Source organism: Phyllostomus discolor, chromosome 6 (genome assembly GCF_004126475.2).
Source record: "Phyllostomus discolor isolate MPI-MPIP mPhyDis1 chromosome 6, mPhyDis1.pri.v3, whole genome shotgun sequence".
Lineage (NCBI taxonomy): Eukaryota > Metazoa > Chordata > Mammalia > Chiroptera > Phyllostomidae > Phyllostomus > Phyllostomus discolor.
In genome coordinates this window covers 23,523,628-23,544,386 of record NC_040908.2, presented here as the reverse complement: position 1 = coordinate 23,544,386, position 20,759 = coordinate 23,523,628, and the positions used below count along the sequence as shown (strand labels likewise).

The following is a 20,759-nucleotide window of genomic DNA, read 5'->3' as shown; positions in this document are numbered from 1 at the left end:
TTCTTTCATAAAGGAATGAACCAGGCAAAAAAAGAATACTCCGCTCTTTTCAAATCTTGTCAAGAGCAAATGTTCTTACATCTACATGAATGTTTTTGCTGGCACCAAAACAAAGACAGTGTTTATATATAACAAGGTCCTTCTAACAAATTCTGGAAAGAGAACAATAAAGGAATTAGAAAATAATTGAGCTTTGGAGTATCAACAGGCACAATATAATAATAGAAAAGACACTCCATTCTACCTTTAACTGTCTGCACCCAACTGAATGCCTAAAAGCAAGGCTTTTTACAAGTACTGTGGTTTTAATGACCTCTGAAAGCTCGAGTTCAAACTCAGACTTTTAAGCATCCTTTGATGTCCAAATGCATTAGGCTGAGGTGCAGGAAATGCAATTCTGGTTCCCCGATCTACTACTAATCATTGTGTGACCTTGAAATTACCTAGCTTTGCTGAGCCTTTGTTTCTTCATCTAGGAAAAGGAAAGCACAGGACTTGGTTACTCAGGTCTCTTACGGTGTCAATTTTCTGTGATTCAGTTACTCCAAAATATGGCATAACGCAAGAACAGGTCCCAAAATGTCCTAGTGAATCCAGTACCTGGTAACACGCAACTAAATAAAAAATAGATTGTCATGGATTTTTCTTTCTCTATATACTCCCTTTGATTTTTATACTAAATGTTGATTTTATTAGCACCGCTCCCCTGCCAACTCCATAAAATTGCTTTTGGTGAAATGAAGTTCAGTACGACACCTCCAGCTCACCCTGAATAGAGAGGGATTGTAAGAAACGATCTAACCTGAGGATTTAACCGGAACTGATTTTCTCTGCCCTCGGTGTCGTGAGCAGTTGACCTTTCCTTGGGCTCTTGGTCTGTGGTTGCTTCAGGGACACTGTGAATGATGTCACTAATGAAATGCCTTTCTTGGACCAAGTGGCCCGAAAGCTGAAACTCCATAAAACTCAATCAGTGGCCCACCAGGAGCAAAAGTCAGGGACTTCATGGCATGCTTTTTTGCTACTAAGCTCACCCTTGGATCCATCTCACCTTGCAAACCTGATCCCTTATCTGATTTTTATGACTTACTTGCATTTATTTTATCATGAAATAATATATGTACTTCTGCACCACTTAAGTTCTTCCAGGAATAGGGCATTTGCCAAACCTTGATGAAAACCTGCTGTACTTTCTGAGGTCTTTACCCCCCTCAGCTGGAAGTGGCAGAAAGGGTTACTATGAACCCACAAATACACGCTCATCTGCCCTTCCCCGACCCACAAATGCCCCCACTGGCTACTAGTGGCATTTTTTTTCTCTTTCCAAGATGTCCTTGAAGTTGTTCTGAGAGGAAAGCCAAGATTAACAGATGAGCATATCTAAGAGTCCCTCCTTTTCAGAGGCTCACATCTCTAAAAAGGTCACAAATATATAGCTGCCACCACTATTATTTGTGGGATGGGCAGGACTGTTTCTGATCATTACAAGGAAGTGCACTGAGAGTAGAAAAAGCACGGTTTCCAAAGCTTTAGCAAAAGAGACCTGACCTATGAAAGATATTTCAAAAAGGTAAAAATAAAACCACCTAGCTTCAAAGACACCAGGAACGAGTACCATTTAAATGATGAAAACACTTGTGCTGTGCCTGGATTGTTAGTCTTAGGTCAGCTTTCACACTGTGGAATCCATCTTGGTTCTGCACGCACATCTCAGGGTGCTCACGAGTCACAGTTTGCTGGGGCTGCCATAACGAAGTACCACAGACAGGGGAGGGGAAGCCAAAGCAGCAGAAGTTCATTCTCTACTAACCTGGAGGAGAGGAGTCTGAGACGAGGCCTCTCTCCTGGGCTCAGGTTTGGCCACCTTCTCCCTGTGCCGCCCACAGTCCCTCCTCTGTGACCGGGTCCAAACTGCCTGTTACAAGGGCCCCGGCCATGGTGGATTAGGGCCCACCCTGGGACCTCATTTTAACTTCATTACCTTTTTCAAGACCCTCTCTCCAAATAGTCACATTCTGAGGGGTTAGAACTTCAACATATGGGTTTTGAGGACACACAATTCAGCCCATAACATCATGTGTACTTGCACATACATGTGTGTGGTCATGTATGAAGTGTACAAGGTCCAGCAGAAGTAATGCCCTGTTGAGTGTGGTTGGTAGGTTAATGATATGGGTGTAATAACTTACAGTTTTAATTTGAACATTTCACCTACAATGTCATATGGTGTGCCTGAGTATGATAATATGTTACAGAATTATATGCCTGTAGTTTTGTAATAAAAGATTAGATAATAAAAAGGGGGTGTTTTTGTGTGAGGCCCTGTACAATCAATCCTTTTATAAGCCTAAGCAAAATTTTGCCGTTTAAAATGTTATTTAATCAGTCCTGGCTGGCGTAGCTCAGTGGATTGAGCACGGGCTGGGAACCAAAGTGTCCCAGGTTCGATTCCCAGCCAGGGTACATTCCTGGGTTGCAGGCCAGAACCCCCAGCAACCGCACATTGATGTTTCTCTCCCTTTCTCTCTCTCTCTCTCATCTCCCTCCTTTCCCTCTCTAAAAATAAATAAATAAAATCTTTAAAAAAACCCATCCCTACTCCCTAAAAAAAAAAATCTTTAAAAAAGTGTTATTTAATCAGTTATTCTACAATTATTTATCAGTCATCTACTATGTCCAAGATCAGTTCTGATTATCTTAGAGGTAGCTTAGTTGAATGAGTTCCTGTGGTCACAGCCATAATTGGTACCAGGTCGCTGTGATCAGGAACCCCTAGGGTTCTCTCCCCTCCACCTTCCAGCACACACCTCAGGGAAAAGCACAGAGACCTCCCAGATGCTCCATGAGTTCACCATGGAGTCTAACACAGCTGAGCACGTGGAGCCAACAAAACCAGCTGAACAACACTGCGTGCTGCAAGACACTGAGTTCCTCCAGCCTAAGCCCCAGTTCATCCCCAATTGCCCGTGCAGTCCTGCCTATACAGCTAGTGATTTTAAGTAATACTGCATTTTTGTCAGTGGCAATCTAGTTAACGCCGGGTATGGGGTGGGGGTGTGAAAAGCTAAGGTATCATCGCTTCATTCAAAAGTTCCGAATCTAATGGTCCTTCCTGAAAATCCATGAGGACAGAGGTCACCACTCCATTCTTCTAGTAGGGTTCTCCTTCCCTCTGCTTCCCCCTGACCAGCTGGGGGTTACCCGTGGCCGCCACTCACACCCTGCAGCCCAGTTGGCGGTGCCTGGGGAGGTGGTTCTTGAGTTCCGAGCTCAGTCTTGGCTATTGCTGGTACCATCTTCAAAAATGTAAATAATTACTGGTTCTGAAAAGCCCTGTATGCAGCTACTTTTCTAATAAAATATTAAAAGGTTTTCTGCTAATATTCTTAATTGGAAAATACCATGATATCACAAAATTATAGGGCTGGAAGGGATATTTTTGGGTCAAGACAGATGAAAAATTATACTGCCATCCCAGATCATCGACCTAATTTTCCTCCCTAAAATCTTCATGGTGCCTGTGGCCAGCTGGTGAGATGTGATCAGGGTAACTGGGCCCACTGTGCGGACCACCCTCCTCTGATGTGCTTACCAGGCGGGAGGAAGTAGAAGGTACTTCACCCTGGTTAGCCTGCCTGATAAATAACATATCTGCAGTACCCAAAGGCCTAGGCATTGACCTTTTTATTCCCCTTCAAAAGATGATCTGCCCATCATTCTGGTCTCTTTGCAATTCCATAAAAAAGTGCTTCATGTGACCTCACACAGATTGCTCAACAAGCCATTCCTAAGTTATCTTAAGTGAATGACTGAGCAGGAGTGATAGAGACAAATTTTTACAAAAAAAAAGAAGAAGTAAATAAAAGATTCACAATCTGCAATTATTAAATCCCCTGAACATCCACTCTTTTCCTGAAAGATTGCAGGAATCTCATAAAAGGCAAAGCCTGACCTGATGGGACATAAAGCTATTTATAGTCCTTATTGATCCAGCTGAGCATATGTTTTGCTGCAGACATGTTAATGTGTTTGATCTCAGGCCTTGCTGAAAGTGTTAGATAATATATGCACCCTGTTACCTTTCTAAAAGAAAGCTTTACAGTTCTGAATTCCAAAACATACCTGGCCCCTAGGGCTTCAGGTAAGGCATTAAGGACCTGTAGTTTTAAGTCATAGTCAGTGGGTAAACTGGGCAGCCTGGGCTCCGTCTCTGCTTCATCTGTTGTCCCAACACAGGCTGGGCAGCCCTGCCTGGTCAGCAGGGGCAGCCCGGGGCACAGCCGGTGAGGGCAAGCGGATCCAGAGGGCAGTGCGACCCCATCAAGGGAGGACCAAGCTTTATCCAACCATTGAAACGCCCACTCTATTAAAAGATAGTAAAGACCCTACAACAGGACACAAAACTTGTACTTAAAAATGTTTGCATTGAAACTAAAATGGACTCAAATACAAAGAACAGACTGTTGGTGGTTGCCAAGGGGAAGGTGGGTTGGGGGACTGGGTGGAAAAGGTGAAGGGATTACGGAGTACAGATTGGAAGTTAGATGCAATGTCATAGGGGCGTACAGTACAGCAGAGGGAATACAGTCAGTAACACTGTAATGACCATGTATGGTGCCAGGTCGGTCCTGGAACCATCGGCAGTATCACTTTGTAAAGTATGATTTTCTAACCACTACACTGTACACCTGAAACTAATACAAAATAATACTGAATGTAAACTGTAATTTAAATTTTTTTAAATGTTTGCATTGAGTAAATTCAGCCTTTAAAATACTGACAACAAATTATCATAATTACATGACTGTGGCTATCGAATGGAACGCACCATTTAATTTGATGGAAATATTCACTCACGGTGCCCTGAAAGCTGTGTGTCCTCCTAACGGGCAGCAGTTTACAGTGGAAGATAAACGTCTTATTCCCTCTGTTCTCTGATGCCTCCGTGACCGCCGGTGTAACCTCAGAGGCCGTGAAGTCAAAGGGCTGCATTTGAAGACCTTGGGGGATGTGAGGCCCAGCCCTGGTCCTTCTGGAGGACCCTCTGAGAGGCCCCAGGAAAGAGACGGGGGTGGGGGGGCAGAAAAGAGGAGGGAACCTGGCCCCCTGACGAGAACTGACAGCAGGCAGCACGGCTGTTCCGCTTGTGTGTAATCAAGAACTGTCTGTATGCAATAAGGCAGAAGGAGAAAGCTCTCAAACTGTCACCGCACTGATGTTCTTCATCGAAGGTTCGGCTAATAAGTTCAGGTGGAGAATGAAGACGCCAGCACATTAGGACGGGCTAAGTTTAGCATCAAAAATCTGTGGGAGTGATGCTGACAAGGGCTGCTGAAGAGACGTCTGCTTAATTAAAATGAATTCTTTTAACCCTGATGGCTCCCCTTCCCTGCCACTGCATGTGAACATCCTACAGCTAATTTATCTCATGCAGTGTATTAACATAGTTATCTCAGTGTTTATGAAGGTAATAAAGAGGCATCTGTAGTGGAAAAATAAAACAAACCTCCTTAAATGCCACAGTAAGGGAACAGACGAATACAACCCAGCCTATCTACCCTGTGGAAGAACGTGCAGCTGTTAAAAACTGAGCACAGAACTAAAGTGATGGTGTGATGTTTGGTGGAAATCCACAGACTAAATATGTTCCATGTGATGATGGCTGCAAATATCTTTCTCTCTCTCTCTTTCTCTTTCTCTTTCTTTCTCTCTCTCTTTCTTTCTTTTCTTTCTTTTCCCTCCCTCTCTCTCTTTTAACAATCAAACACATGGGCAAGAAAAATAATTCAACAATCTAATTTTCCAGGTGGTGAGATCTATAAGTGAATTTCCCCTTTATTTCAAAAACGTTGTTTGGACAACCAAAAGCACAAGAAGAAAAACAATGTGTGTGTCTCTTAGTTCTTCAGGGCTGGTCATCAAACTTCAAGTTCGTAAGTGTTGGTCGGGTATTTTTTTGTGGGGGGTCCTTATGGGTTTCTAGTATTATGGCTACTGTTTTGTTTGTGTTATTTTTGTTTAACAATTGCACAGGGGCTTTCAATGATAAAGCTGGAGGACCCCTGAGCTGGTCTGGCTCCAAGTTACAGTCCACATGTGAATCAGAAATAAGGGCTGAGCAGGGAGAGGTGGAACTGGCTGAGGAAATTTGGCCTCAAGCTCTCCTGAGTCAGCCCCTGCTGAGCGCCCACGTGTCTTTCATTTAGTACCAAATGAGCCCCTCAGACCCCCAAGGAAAAATCACCGGACCTGGCTTTTATGGCCCTGGGATTTATGTTATTGCTAACAGTTGTTTTACATGCTGAGCGCATCCTAAATTATTTGTGTATTACCCATATTAAAAGCATCCTTTGAAAGCTGCGGGCATATCTCGGAGACACTGCTGGGCAGTTCCAGACCACCCCAATAAAGTGTGTGTCACAACAAAGCAAGCGGTAATCTTTTTGCTGGTGGAGGGTCTCGCCTTCCATTCATAAGGAAAGCAACATCTGTGAAGGGCACTAAAACAAGGTGATGGTGTGATGTGAAGTGGAAATCCACAGACTAAATATGTTCCATGTGATGATGGCTGCAAATATCTTTCTCTCTCTCTTTCTCTCTCTCTCTTTCCCTTCCTTCCTTCCTTCCTTCCTCCCTCCCTCCCTCCCTTCCTTCCTTCCTTTCCCTTCCTTCCAACCTCCCTTCCTTCCTTCCTTCCTTTCTCTTTCTTTTCTTTCTTCCTTTCTCTCTCCCTCTCCCCCACCTCTTCTTTTTTAACAATCAAACACATGGGCAAGAAAAATAATTCCTACTTAGTACATCCTACTGAGGCTTCTGTGGGCTTCAACTTCTCTCACGTTCCTGACCAGCCACAGTGCTGTGGGGCCTTCCCAGGATTGAGGGTGAGGGAGTGGATTCGAATTTCTTTCAGCATATGAGGACAAGAGCCAGGACAATGAGGGCTCAGTTAACAAAGGGAGGGGAGACAATGGGAAAATTTTAAAAGACCATTGAGCCTAGCAGAGGTATAATGGAATAGCATGGGCTCTGATTCTTTGCTGACCTAGCCCACTTATTCTCTACTTTGGATTTTAAATGAGTCCCTTAGGCACACACCCGATGGTCTTGAGGCTTCAATTCCTCCTCCCAAATCGCAGAAACTAGAATTTTAGCCTCCCTATGCCATGGTCCTGGAAGCCACCGTGTATTTGTCAGAACCTGGAAAACCTAAGCTGGTCTTCTGCTCACAGCTATTCAGGGGCCACAGGACTTCTGAATGCTCTGTTGGGACGTTGGCAATGTTGACCCACAGTACTCACGAGGGGAGAAAGGGGCAGATGGGAGTTTCCTAGGCTGACTGGAAGACCACATGGGAAAGCAAAGCACCAACTACCTGTCAGTCCTGAAAGACAGCTTGAAAATGGGGTCTGCTACAGGGGCGCTGCTACCTCCAGTTAACAAGGCTTGAGTGAGTGATGGTTACAACTCGAGATGCCAGAAAACCCACTTGTGGTGGCTTGAGTAACAGGACTCCAGGTTAGTAGAAATAAGCTTACTCGAAATGGCTACATAACCAGAGTTACATTAGTTCTGGAACTGAACATACTTCGGAAAACTGTTCATTTGGCGTTCACTAACCATGGATACTCTAATATTTTGTGAAGGAACAGGAGGAAAGACTTCTTCCCCTCAGTCAGGATTAGCTGTCAACTCAGACCCTGACTCCTTTTGGGACCAAAAGATGTCCCTCACCTGCTAATCGCAAACGCCGTAGTCACGTCTCCATGCCCACCCTCCACTCCATCCTCTACCCCCAGGCCCACCTCCACCCCTTCACCATTCCAATCTCCTGCTGGAAGAGCAAGTCACTCCTCTGCTTAGTCTTCTGGTGGCTTCCATCACCCGTAACTGAAAATCCAAGCTGCTGCCTGCTTCCCACCTGACCCTCTCCTTTCCCTCCCTGCCCCCAGCCACTCCAGTCTTCTTTCTGTGGCAAAAACTACGCCAACTCCCCCACCCCATCCCAACCTTCCTGCTAGGCCCTCCCCGCTTCCTCAGCCCGCAGCACACTCCCAGCCACTCACTGGCTGACTGCTGCTCACGGTTTCGCTGGGTCCCCTATTCCATCCTGCTCATTTTTTTCATCGCTTTTATCACTCTCATGAATTGTTTACATCTCCCCACAACAAACATGGAGAAGGATTTTGTCTGCCTAGTTCAGCGTGTATCTCTAGTACCTAGAGCAGCGTCTGGTACATAGAAAGTCCTCAGAAACTAACTATATGTAGAGTCAAACGAATGAATGGTTTGTGTGTAAAAATGACTCCAATGACATCATCACTAAGAGATGTAGTTGGAGTTGACGTTCAGCTTGGGGGGGAGGGGCGGGGCTGATCTATTGCCCTCTCCCTCCTCAGGGGCCCCTGTTTGCCAGAGTCTGGGCCAGGGCTAGGGGTGCAGTAAGAAAGAATGGGACAGAAAAATAAGAGCCAACTCAGACATAAAACACAAAGCAATTCCATCTGACCTTCAAATGGGCCACAAGGAAGAAATCGGGAATGCAGTTTTTAATACTGTTGTTTCTTTAAATTCTGTGTTACCCAGGAAAGCCAAATGACCTTTGGTCAGTTTCTTACAAGTGGAAACAAAGTAGGTGGAGAGGAAACACCTGCAGCCAGTTGCTTGCAGAGCAGCCTTGGCTTTTGCTGGGGGGGATGCTGTGGAGGATGCTGGAGGGGTGCACGTACCTGTCATGAGGAACAGCAGGCCGGCCACGTGCTGGGTCAGGCTTTCCTCCCAGAAGAAACTGACCATGGCCACAATGCAGCCACACAGCAGCACAGCCACCGCCATGCCCAGGAAGCCCGCAGTGATTCTTCTCAAATCTAGTCTCGAAACACAAAGAGACATCCAAAATAATAAGCAGAAGAAGGAAAATCATGGGATACCAGAGCACAAAGAGCTTTGTATGTGTTATGAAAATGGATACATTCCATGGACAGGCTTAGGGCCTACAAGGCCGAGGTGACGGTCCTGCTATCTTTACCTCTTTGTTTTCTTATCCGCACCCCCCCCCCGTTTTTTTTGAACTAATTTTTATAAGCATTAGTTAAATTTCTATGACCCTACTTAAAATTTTCAACAGATCCCAAAGACAGGTCTGCAGCCCCTGCGCACCTGGATGCCCAGACAGGGGCACACCCAGGTTGGCGGGGGGGCTGCTCTGCTGAGGTGGAGGTGTCCAGGCAGCTGCCACCTCGTTGCATGTTCATGTGGCTGCTGTCCATCTCAGGGCTGCTCCAGAGAGGGTGGTGTCTGGTCTTCCTCCTAGTCACCCATGGGTAAACCATCCCTTCCCTTTAAGGAAATTGTTCATGTCCAATTTAGAGCATCTAAATTAAAGCAGAACGTTGCTGCCTAAAGGAAGCATAGACACCACGCGGCAAGGGGCCAGGAGCAGTGATCATTTAAAGGGGCTGACTTTAACGGTAAGGGTAAAAGTAGTTTTAAGACATCCACATTCTGAGCAAGGGAAACGTAATAATAGTTCAGCCGCTATTTTCTGACAACGTCCTAAATTCCCTGCAGTTCAACTTTTATTGTGTGTGACCATTCAAAGGTGCAAGGTTCAGATATAATCCACATGGGATTCGCATTAGTACCGGACCTGTTAAGCTTCTCTGGTAAACACGGTGCAAATCACCAAGTGTGATTTTCTTAGGAGGAGCCGTGCATGAGACTAAAGGCATCTTTCCATGCAAACTTCAAAGAGGGTTGAGAGAGAACGCTCAGACACTGTCTTGCTGGGCAACAACAGAGCACAACCTGCTACAGTGGAGATGAGATTCTTTGTCAGGATCCTGTGATTATTTTTCTGATCTAAAACCGATGACTATGTGGCTTTCCAGGGAGATGTGAAGAACCCCAAACATGCTCATAAAGAACTAAGACATAAAAAGGCTTAGATTAGTGTCTAATTCAGATCTGCTGAGAAAGGAACGTTAAGATCAGCCAGCAAGAAAGAACTTTCAGGAAGTCATGCTATTCAGAAATAAACCACATTTTAGCCAATGACTTTCCCAGTCCTAAATTTGCCGATCATAATATTTACATATTAGACCGCGGCAATAGAGCTTCTGTGTACGCATTTGAGACTCAAAACAGAGCCTTTTGATCCACCAGAGAGACTTATTTAGAAAATGAGACCCTTCTTGGTTTTCTGCAGTGGTTTTGGTCACCAAACAAGATCATCGAAGTCGTTGCTGCTTATTTCATTGCAAAATGGCAATGTCCATCTCTGATCTGGGTAAACACTGAAAAGAGTTCAATCTAGTTTTTGCTTTCCTGAGTTATCCATCACCAGGCAGCATAAATCAACAGTTTTTGAGTAAGTATCAGCCCTCTTCAGCTTCACATTGCATGATCCTCCTAGGGTTTCACATTTCCCTCACAGTGAGACAGGGTAGCGTCTGCCTTTGAAATGTGGAGGTAACAGACACCCTCGGAGAAAATGATGGCATACACCCATAAGACTATTTTTGCAGAAATACCAAGGTCTGAGATAGACATGGTAGCTAAAATGAATATTGCATTAAAAAAAAACAGGAGTACGTAAGGTATATAATCTCCTTAGTTTGCTAAGACAAGTGGTAGAGCCCATCCTTAGACCTGCAGGTCCTTGCACCTGGTGACTTGGTAAAGAAAAGACTCAGAGAGCCATTTGTGTACAGATGCCACCAGGGCAGACACACATGTCTCGCTGTCTCACAAAGCCCCGTGCCTGATTTTCACACGTTTGATGCGTGGAAGAGCTGTGGCCACAGAACAGTGCGAGGACTCCCTGAGTCTCCCTCCAAGTCATCGAATCGGGCTCTGAGCCCCTGTACGGTCAACACAGTATCTTTCAGGCCGAACCTGCGAAGGCAGGTGGGAATACTTTTTGTTCAGAAAGACACCATTTCCTCTCTGCCCCGTTCCCAGAAATACTCACGGAGCAGGTGCCATTCATCTTGCTGTATTGTCTTGGTTAAATTGAAAGGAATGTTTCGTAAGCGGATTGGCTGAGAGAAGTGGTACTTGATAGCTGTGCATCGTTGCGCAATACCTTGAAGGAAATAAGAAATACAATTTACTAGTCTGCATTTGTAATAGAGTTCTGGAGACCTGAGGCCGAATAATGTATTGTAAACTGGATGGACTGGGGGAGGGGATAGGAATCTCTTGATTATTCACATTAATAGAGGCCAGCCAGAGCAGCAAAAACCTAAACCACAAAATAACTTTTTAAAGTCACGTTTCATTTTTGAATGTATTAAATTTGATAAGGATCTAAACTCTCCTAATTGTGCTACAACACTGAGTTTATATTAACTAAATGCAAAATTCCTCAAGGAGAAATGGCTTAGAAGTATACAGATGGTTGGGAGAAATCAGCCTGAAATATTGTTAACACAGATAAATTACACGTGTCTGAATCTGATCCAATCTCTAACTCTCAAATGGGTTGCATCAGAAAGTTCATTAGGAAGTATGTTTTCTGGAAACCAGAAGACATTTTTCCAGAAAGACAACCTTCTACTTGGTGGTTTAGGTGGTGATTAAGTCTCCAGACAACCCACAAGAGCCTGTTTAACCCCAGGCTAGCTGATGTAATTCCTCAGTACAAGCTTCTCTGACCTGAGTTCTGGGTCCTGAGAAAAAGGGTGTTTTTGAAAAATGCCCTCCCTTTCCTGGTTGCAAATCTTCAAACGGGCATGTGTATGCATTGCTTTATTTAATAACTTCTCCTACCCTCCCTCCCAAGCTATACTTTAATTGCATAAATTAATACCAGTCTATTTCCCCTCTAAAGTCTTCTGAATCCCATAAAAGTATCTACCCTCCCTTCAAATTAAAATACAACAGAACATACTTCTTTCATTGTAAGTCATCTGGTTAGTTGTTTGGATAAATGCAATTTTATTAGATTAATTTTGAAGAGATGTGAGTGGATATTAATCCTTTAATCCTGGCAGCTGTTAAAAACATTCTTACACCCCAGTTGGTGTGTCTCAGTGGATTGAGCACCAGCCTGTGAACCAAAGGGTCACTGGTTTGATTCCCAGTCAGGGCACATGGCTGGGTTGCAGCCAGGTTCCCAGTTGGGGTGCAAAGGGCAACCACACATTGCTGTTTCTCTCCCTTTTTTCTTCCTCCCTTCCCCTCTCTCTAAAAATAAATAAAATTTTAAAAAATCTTTATAGATGCAAATAATCCCTACTCAGTGACATTTCAGTAAGTATAATATTTAATGTTGGACATGGGGTGTGGACTAGGGAGAAATTGTTCTCCCAGACTCAAAGGGCTGGCCCTGGAATAACCCCGGTGCTAGGGAAATGTGTGGGCCCCTTTTACATCACTGCAAATATTCTCAGGGCCCATTTCCTCCTCTGCCCCTTGCTGGGAGCAGGCACAATCCCAGTGGGCAGGAAGGGTAGCAGAAAGGAGATAGGCGGCCTACCCCGTGCTCTCCCCCTTCCCCAGGGCAGCCTGGCTGGTGCCAGCAATGAGGTAAGCAGTACACATATCACCACATTGCCTTTCCTTCCCCACCAGGCTCCAGGGCTAAATTTAAACTTCCAGGATCCCTGAAATGAGAAGAGAGAGGAGGTGGGGAGAGTGATAAGGTCTTCCCTGCACAGTAGTAACAAGCTGTCCTCAAAGATCCTTAAGATGGGGAGACTGGTGGTAAGCCCAGAGCTCCTCAGCTGAGTCTGCAAGAAAATGTGCTCCGACCCAGGTGCTCCACTCCCTTGGAGATGATTAGAGACCTCGGGCAGAATTAGAAGAGAAACTGGGAGTGAAGGACGGAGCAGCAGCAGTGTCAGAGGCCTGCCATTCACCGTTTGATCTCCTTGTTCTCAAACACTCATTCCCCTGTCACAGCAGAAGGTCTAACTGATTCGAAGAGGAAAGCATATTATTAAGGTTGGGCTTCCTACATCATACACGGACGACTGACACAATGCAACTTGATACGAATAACACAGGAAAAGACCAGTAGTTTCTTGATGGCTTACCAAAGCCAAATTAGGTCCTTTGGATAAAAAGATGAGTGCACGCATGCACGTGGATGGTGGTAAAGACAGGAGGTCCATGCAATGTTAGAGCGAAGAGTGATACTGTGAAAATCCACAAGGAGGCATTAGATTCAAATTTTTTTTTCAAAGCCATGCTTGCAAACTTTGAAATTAACTGGCTTTCAGGGTTTAGAGAGCAATGAATCTGGCTGGCTCTCTGAAAAGGAATGAAAAGCATGATCTCATAGCACCAGATGGCATCACACAATGGGGGGAAGAAACATGCAGAGGGCTGAAAGGAACAAGTTGTGGTCTATATATAGTGATTAATGAGCTTCTTAAAGGGCCAAGTACAGCCACTTAAATGATGATATAAACCGTAGAAAAGCTCTATTAATATGCTGCATGGGGTTACAAACAGGGTTTTTGGGCTGGTGAATTTCTGCTGTTGTTGGTATTTAAAGAGATGAATCAAATTCCAAGCTTCGTCATAGAAACCTTATTCTAGGTTAAATGAGGGGCAAATGTGAGAAACAGTAGAACATGCAGTAAAGTGTCATTAATGCTAATCAACAATGAGGCAGTATATAAGGAGGTCTGTCCGGAAAGTATCCAGCCATGCACTGTGAAAACAAGAGACATTTATTGAAGAAGATACAAAATACACAGTACATAGGACAATGACGTCTCCATCCCCTTCAAAGTGTGGCATCACCTTGGGACTTCACACAGTTCTCCCAGCATCTCTTCCACTGTTCAAAACACTCTGCAAAATTCTCTGTTGCCATCTTTATCAGCTGCCCTGTTGTATTTTCCTGAATCTCATCAATGGTCAAAATCTCTTCCCTTTCAAAGCTGATTTTAGTTTTGGGAAAAGCCAGAAGTCTTGGGGCACCAAATCTGGGCTGTAGGGAGGCTGAGTCACCTGTATGACTTGGTGTTTCACCAAAAAACTCTGCACGAGACATGCTGCATGAGCGGGCACGTTGTCATGATGAAGCTGCCAGTCACCAGTTGCCCATAGCTTCAGCCTTCTGAATTGTGCAAATAGTTTCCACAGAGGAATGTTCAAGTTTAACACAAAATCTGATGCTCTAGTCGCTTAGTCATTTTGAACATGACAGCCACACAGCACACATGCTCACTCAACAGTCCCCACTGACTGGTATAGGGAAGTTGCACTGTTCACACATGCGCATTCTAGTCCACTCTTCTTGGCTGCCAGGTCATATCCATGTTGCAAAAACCACTCTCATTATATTAACGATGGCTGGACTTGCTCTGCCCAGACCTCATATGTGGTAGCGAAAGTCCTTGCAGTCAGACAGCCTTGGGTTTAAATCCCAGCTGTGCAACTTTTGGTAAATGACTTAGCCTCCCAGAGCCTTGGCTCCCTCATCTGTAAAAGAAGGGGAGTAATGGCAGATACCATATGGAGTTACTGTGCAGAATGAAGGACTTGGTATATAGGACGTGGTCCACTCTCAGCACTCAGTGAATGTCAGCATTCAATCCTGAGGCCTCTCTTGGTGCCTGCCCACATCCGCTGTACAGAACCACTGCCACGCTAGGAGTCTGTACCCGAAATGGGCATCACAGATGAACCCAGGCAGACACATGAAACAGCTGCCTGAGCAATGGCCCAACCAACGGCTCTGGTGTTGCCTCTCCATTCTCACCCCTGCAAGTTAGCTCACTGGCCTCCGTGCCACTGTTCCCTCCCCGCTCCAGCCCACCCTGCATGCCTCTGCTTCACAAATCCTTGGTCTGAGGCCTCTGGCGCCTCAGTCGCCCATCTGTGATGTGCAGCATGAACATCTTGAGGACTTTACTATATCCACCTGCCTTTTATGGTATCGTTAACTTAGTACATTTCTCTAAATTGATTATTATAAGTGGGAAATAGTTTTCTTGCCATTATGTAATTATGTATTTATTTAAAAATAAAGTGCCACAGAGTAAGTGCTACAGGATGGCTCATTAAACAGTTTAACGCTGTGCCGATGTGCCACTTCCACACTGGGGCAAACGGAAGATGAGAACGTCTCTGGTGGTCCCTGAGAGCAGTGAGCCGGGGCTCTCATTGTCCAGTTCTGTCTTGGCCCTTTTCAAGAACACACCACTGGCTTCCCCCTGAATCAAACAAGCTCTAGGTAGCTAGCGTCTATCCTTACCCTCCCCCTCACTTCTACTTTCCCGTGACTGGCCTTGGGGTGCCCATTTCTTTCTCTGCCTACACCCCCACCTTAGAACAACCCCAAACCCACCAACCATCCAGGCCCACTGGCTTCATTCAAGAGGCCTTCCCCAAGCACAGCAGCCCGAACCGCTCACTCCCTCCTCTGGCTTTCTTTTGGTGTTCGAGGCTGAGCCACACAATCTGGCTCTTGATTCACTCGGTCTTTGCCACTTCCTAATAGATCAAAAAGTATGCCTCCCTGTGCATTCCCCAAGTTCCTTAAGAGCTGAGACCGTGACCTTTTCCTAGGTTTGTGACAGCTAAGAGACGTGCCAACAACAGTTGGATGGCGCTATAACTGAGGCTTCAGACTCTCTAGCAAATGAAAGGGTCAGGGAACAGGCTGTACTGTTTCCTAAAACATTTCAGAGGCCCTTGGAATTCCTTAACTGACCCGCAGGCAGAAAAGCCAAGGGCTCTTCCCCCCAGCTCTGTCCACACACAGCCCAGTTTATAAAAGGAAAGATCAGTCTCGGGGTCACAGGGCAAAGTCGCTGCCGTGTTCCTGTCAGAAACATTTAATTCCAGAGGAATCAGGTGCTAAGCAGACAAAAGAAAATGTTTTCTTCATCACCTGCTTTCATGAATACGAACAGCCCTCACTTCAACAAATCAACTAGTCCAGTCAGTCTAGCCGCTCAGTGCTGCCCTTGGTCAGCTCAGATGACCAAAATGAGTCCTGAAAGGGAAGCCCCCTGAGGGCCAACCCATCATCGAGTCTCCAGAATTGAAAGGGGGGGTACAAAATGAGAAAGTCTACACTGGCCCCGCCCAGCAAGGAATATGGTGCAAGTTGCAAGTCCCATATACGATGCTAAGTATTCTAAACGGCACACCAAAAAGCAAGTCACATTGTTTCCTACAGTGTCATTTAACATGCAACCAATATTTTTGAAAATTATTGAGATATTTTACGTTCTTTTTTTTCATTCTAAGTCTCCGAAATCGAGAGTGTGTTTTCCTCTTATAGAACACCTCCTTTTGGACACGTCTAATTTCAAGCGCTCAGCAGTCTTGTGGCCGGTGGCTATTGTACTAAAGAGAAGAGATTTCCAGGTGAAGGTGAATAGCACCCCAATTATAGTAACAGCAATGGAAAGCAAAAATGTTTGATACAGGAAGTGCCTGAAAGGTGTGAAAGTTATTCTTTATTTATTGTCTCTCTCCACAATATACTATGCTGTTCTGCTAAAATTGTCTCTTACTACCAGGGCAGAATCAGCTTCTTGTAATGTAGAACATTTGTGTCTGCATTCACTCTATATTCTCTTTGGAGCAAGATAGCATGGATTTGCATTCTGGTATCACCACTCACTAACGGTGTGCCCCTGGCAAGTTATTTAACCTCTCTGAGCATCAGTTTCTGCAGCTGTAATATACAGACAGTGATGGTTCACCTGCCTCATAGGAGGATTAAGTGAGACACTCATATAATACTATTATTATAGTATCATTAGTGTTAGCTCCTATTGTTATTATTACTGCTACTACTATTATTAGTTTATTTGCCTGAACAAACTCAGATAACTGGACTATTTTTTAAAAGATTTTATTTATTTATTTTTAGAGAGAGTGGAAAGGAAGGAGAAAGAGAGGGAGAGAAACATCAATGTGTGGTTGCCTCTCACGCACCCTCTACTGGGGACCTGGCCTGCAACCCAGGCCTGTGCCCTGACTGGGAATCAAACTGGTGACCCTTTGGTTCGCAGGCCTGTGCTCAATCCACTGAGCTACACCCTCCAGGGCTGGACTATTTCTTAAAGGCAAGACTCAGGTGAGTTCCTTGAACTATAAACCCATGATCTCTAGGGTTCAATGACAAGTCTGACTGATTCAACCTATTGTAGAAATAGTAAACATTACAACAGGAAATTTCTTTTTTTAAGTGGTAGTGGAGAGCACCAGGAATAATGGTACTCAAACAGGCACAGTCTTGTACAAAGTGGAAATGCAATCATTTAGGGTAATGAGTGACCCCTGCTTTCCCTGAATTAGGTTTTGTTCCATTGTTTTTCATCTTCACCTGAGGACATGCTTATTCATTTAGAGAGAGGGGAAGGGAGGGAGAGAGAGGAGGAGAGAAACATCGATGTGAGGGAGAAACATCAATCTGTTGCCTCTTGCACACACCCTGGCTGGAGGCGGAGTCCACAAACTAGGCATGTACCCTGACCTGGACTCCAACCTGCTACCTTCTGGTTCACGGGAGGATGCCCCAATCAACTGAGCCACACCAGCCAGGGCACCCCGAATTAAGTTTTAAATTTCCTTTAATATGGTTATTTTTTATCTACAGTAACACAAAGTAAAATATTTAAACCTTTAAAACCAGAGATTCTTGGCTTCTCAGAACCATCATAGCATATACATACAGTTGGTGACTGAGCGAATGGGATGGGAATTCATGATTGGAGAGGATGTGATTTTAGGTGGCTTGTGGGGGATTTCAGCCAGCTGACTGCTCTCTGCTTCTTTCTCCCTCCCCATTCTTTCTGCCCTTTTCCCTTTACCTTCCCTCTCTAGCACTTGACTGGAGAACCACAGTGTGGAAACAATTCCTATTATTTTTTTCTTATCTCAGAGTCACCAGGGTGGGAAAGGGGGTATAATCATGCCATTGGATTATGCCAGTCCTTCTGTGGAAGGCAGACAGGGGCAGGAACAGACACCCAGCCCATACCTTGCTCCCTGAGCCCCGACCCACCCAAAAGTGAATACAGCCATTGACTCGGCAGCTGCTCGTCCACAGCCCACTGGGGGATTTCCTTCACACAGGGGATACCCAGTTACAGGGACAGACTGACAGTTGCTGTGGTTAATCCTTGCTCTGGTCACAACAGGCTGACCTCGGAAAGATCAACACGCTCTGAACAAAAGCTGTCTCAATCGTACATGGGTCTAAAGCTGTTGTTAACACACACCTGAAGTTAAAATCTCCTGTGTTCAGAGAGGCATCCAGTCAATACGGGAAGCAATTATAAGCTTTCTTCTCTCTCCAGCATAACTTTTTCAAGTAGTGTGAACATCTTGAGTAGTGTGATTGACTCTACAGTGGCCTTTTGCATCCCCCTGTTCATCCTAGGACCCAATGGAAAACAGTACTTTCCATCTGCAGTTGGGAAGCCACATTTGGGAATGCGGAAATACAGTTTTTGATCCAAGGCTGGTTGGATTCACAAAGGGGAAACCCGTGGATTGCGGGACTGAGTGTATTTATGGGGAAAAACTCTCCGTATGAGAGCATCTGAGCGGTTCAAACCTGTGTTGTTCGAGGATCAATTTCATCCTCGTCTCCATCCAGGGAGGAAGGAAGACGCCGAGTCTCAGTCACTATTTTCTGCCATCAAAAGTCAACCAAGTGTTCTTTCTTTCACTCATTCACTTATTCCTTTTTTAAACAAACATTTACTTAGCAAGTGCCTTTTAGACAGAGGACCTGCTTTCCAAATCTAGAATACGATACCACAAACACAGACACACACACAAACACGGTGAAACTAAACCATGATGCTGACATGGGGAGCAGGGAGGCAGAGGGGTTGGGGGGCCTCCCACCTGCCACACGATGACCTATAAACAGGGAGGGCAATTTCCCAAATACTCAAAAAAAGTGACTTACTGGAGAAAGGTTGCCCATTTCAGAATGGGTTGGCAGTGGTCCGGGCAAATTATCCTTCAAAACAATGCACTGTTGGCCCCTTCCGGGTGCCTTCACAGAATCCTTCTAGTGGAGCTGCATTTTCAGAAGTGTGTTTCCTTTCTGAAAACGAACCCTGGATGAAGCTGCATTGACTACTTGCTCCTGTACATAGAGACTAGGAAAGCAATGTTTGGTAGAGCTAATATATGAAAATATAGGCAAGGGCAACAGCTCTGCTCAGACTGTGAAAAAAATTAAACATATTTGCCACTATGAACAATGTTCTCTTGGCCCTTTACCAGACGGGCCGCTGGATTTATGAGGGGCTGTGTCACAGATACATATGAAGATAAATGGAAGCCAGCAGCCCCTTTAAAGCAGCCAGCAGGGGCTAAAAAGAGAGACTTTTCAGTGGCTGATGGAGTTGTACTTCTGGGCTTTGATGGGTTAGGGAAATCGGCTTTGAAAAACAATATAAACGAATCTGAAACTGTATTTCCTACTTTTTCTAAGTCATGATAAAGGCTAAGCAATCATCAAGCAAGACTGACACATCAGAATTTCATTTCCTTTAACTTCTTCAGCCCACCTTCTCAGAGTTAGGTGGCCTGGTAGGCATCAGAGACAAGGAGTCAAATCTCTAAATCAGATGGATGCTCCAGGATTCACTCCAACAAGAGCAGAGGATGGCATTCACCACCTTCCAGTGGCAAAAACCTTATGGCAGGAGGAAGCCAAATCCCAAAGCCATTTCACAGCAGCCACGAAAGATTCCAGGGCAGGGGCCTCAGTCTTTGGCAGCCTTTATCACCACTTCCCATGCGTTTTGGTTCCTCCAGCAGCTCCACAGGCATCGCTAAATCAGGACCGAAATCTGCAGCAGATAAGCGCACTTTTGAGACTGCCCGAACTGCATTAGTGCGGTTGTAGGAAAAGGATAATCACACTCTTATTTATGACATAGCCTCTCAGGCTTCATTCCGAGTGCCTTCTCGCACATCTCTGTAAGTTACACAAGGCAGACACTCTCCCCTTTTTACAAATAAGGAGAACCAGGCAGGCACAGACCACTTAAGTCATCTAAATAGTAATGACAATTTACCGCGGTGTCCCACAAACCGGGCGCTATGCTGAGAGCTTTCCTCACGTTGCCCCCATGAGGCAGGTTCTGTCGTTACCTCTGTTTTACACCGGAGGAAACAGAGGCTCAGAGAGGTTACATTATCTGCCTGAAGTCCCACAGCAGACAGGTGACAGAGCTGGCACTGAATTTGCCTCTGCCTCCCCAAAACCAATTTGTAGATAAATCTTAACAGACTATGTCAGATGAGAATCACAATGACTATATCTGATCATGACTAATCAGTTCCCTTAAACGGACACGGACAAAGCAGGCAGGCAGGGACTGACCCGTGGCACTGCTTCTATCATAATATTAATCTCTGTATTTCCAGTGCTCTCACACTGCCCTCCACCCAGCAGGAGGCAGAGAAAGACTCCAGAATGCAAACGCCCAAAGCTCCAAATGCAGAATGAAAGCTTCCTTCCCTGCTTGCTGAGCAGGATTTCAGGTGCCTAAATCCCTGACAGAGGCCAAGGAAAAGCAGAAGGGGCAGTGGGATGGCTCTGGAAAGAGAAGAAGGTGCTGGAAGAATGGGAGGGGGGAAAGGGCCACAGGGGGAAGAGATTCTACCTCTCTGCAAGCCCAGAGCCCTGGGGCACACCTGAGCCCCAGGAGGAAGGTTGAGGGTGAGGGTGCAGGAGTGGTTAAACACCTCAAGTGAGGACCAGAAGGGAAAACCTTGCCCTTGACCGAGCGGAGCTGCCATCTCCTAATGGGCAC

The 20,759-nt window shown here is 45.3% G+C and overlaps 1 protein-coding gene across 3 annotated transcripts in view; it reads right to left on the bottom strand.

The window, feature by feature from the left end:
• The window catches only part of TMEM178A (transmembrane protein 178A), a 48,499-nt gene that overhangs the window by 5,224 nt on the left and 22,516 nt on the right, over positions 1 to 20,759 (bottom strand). For 2 of the 3 annotated variants that reach the window (XM_028517560.2, XM_036027890.1), the window contains exons 2-3: positions 10,970 to 11,083; positions 8,727 to 8,864 (exon numbers count right to left, since the gene is read on the bottom strand). In XM_028517560.2, coding sequence (XP_028373361.1) covers positions 8,727 to 8,864; positions 10,970 to 11,083 — 252 coding nt within the window. The remainder of the gene's footprint in view (positions 1 to 8,726; positions 8,865 to 10,969; positions 11,084 to 20,759) is intronic. The other variant, XM_036027889.1, reaches the window with a different exon arrangement.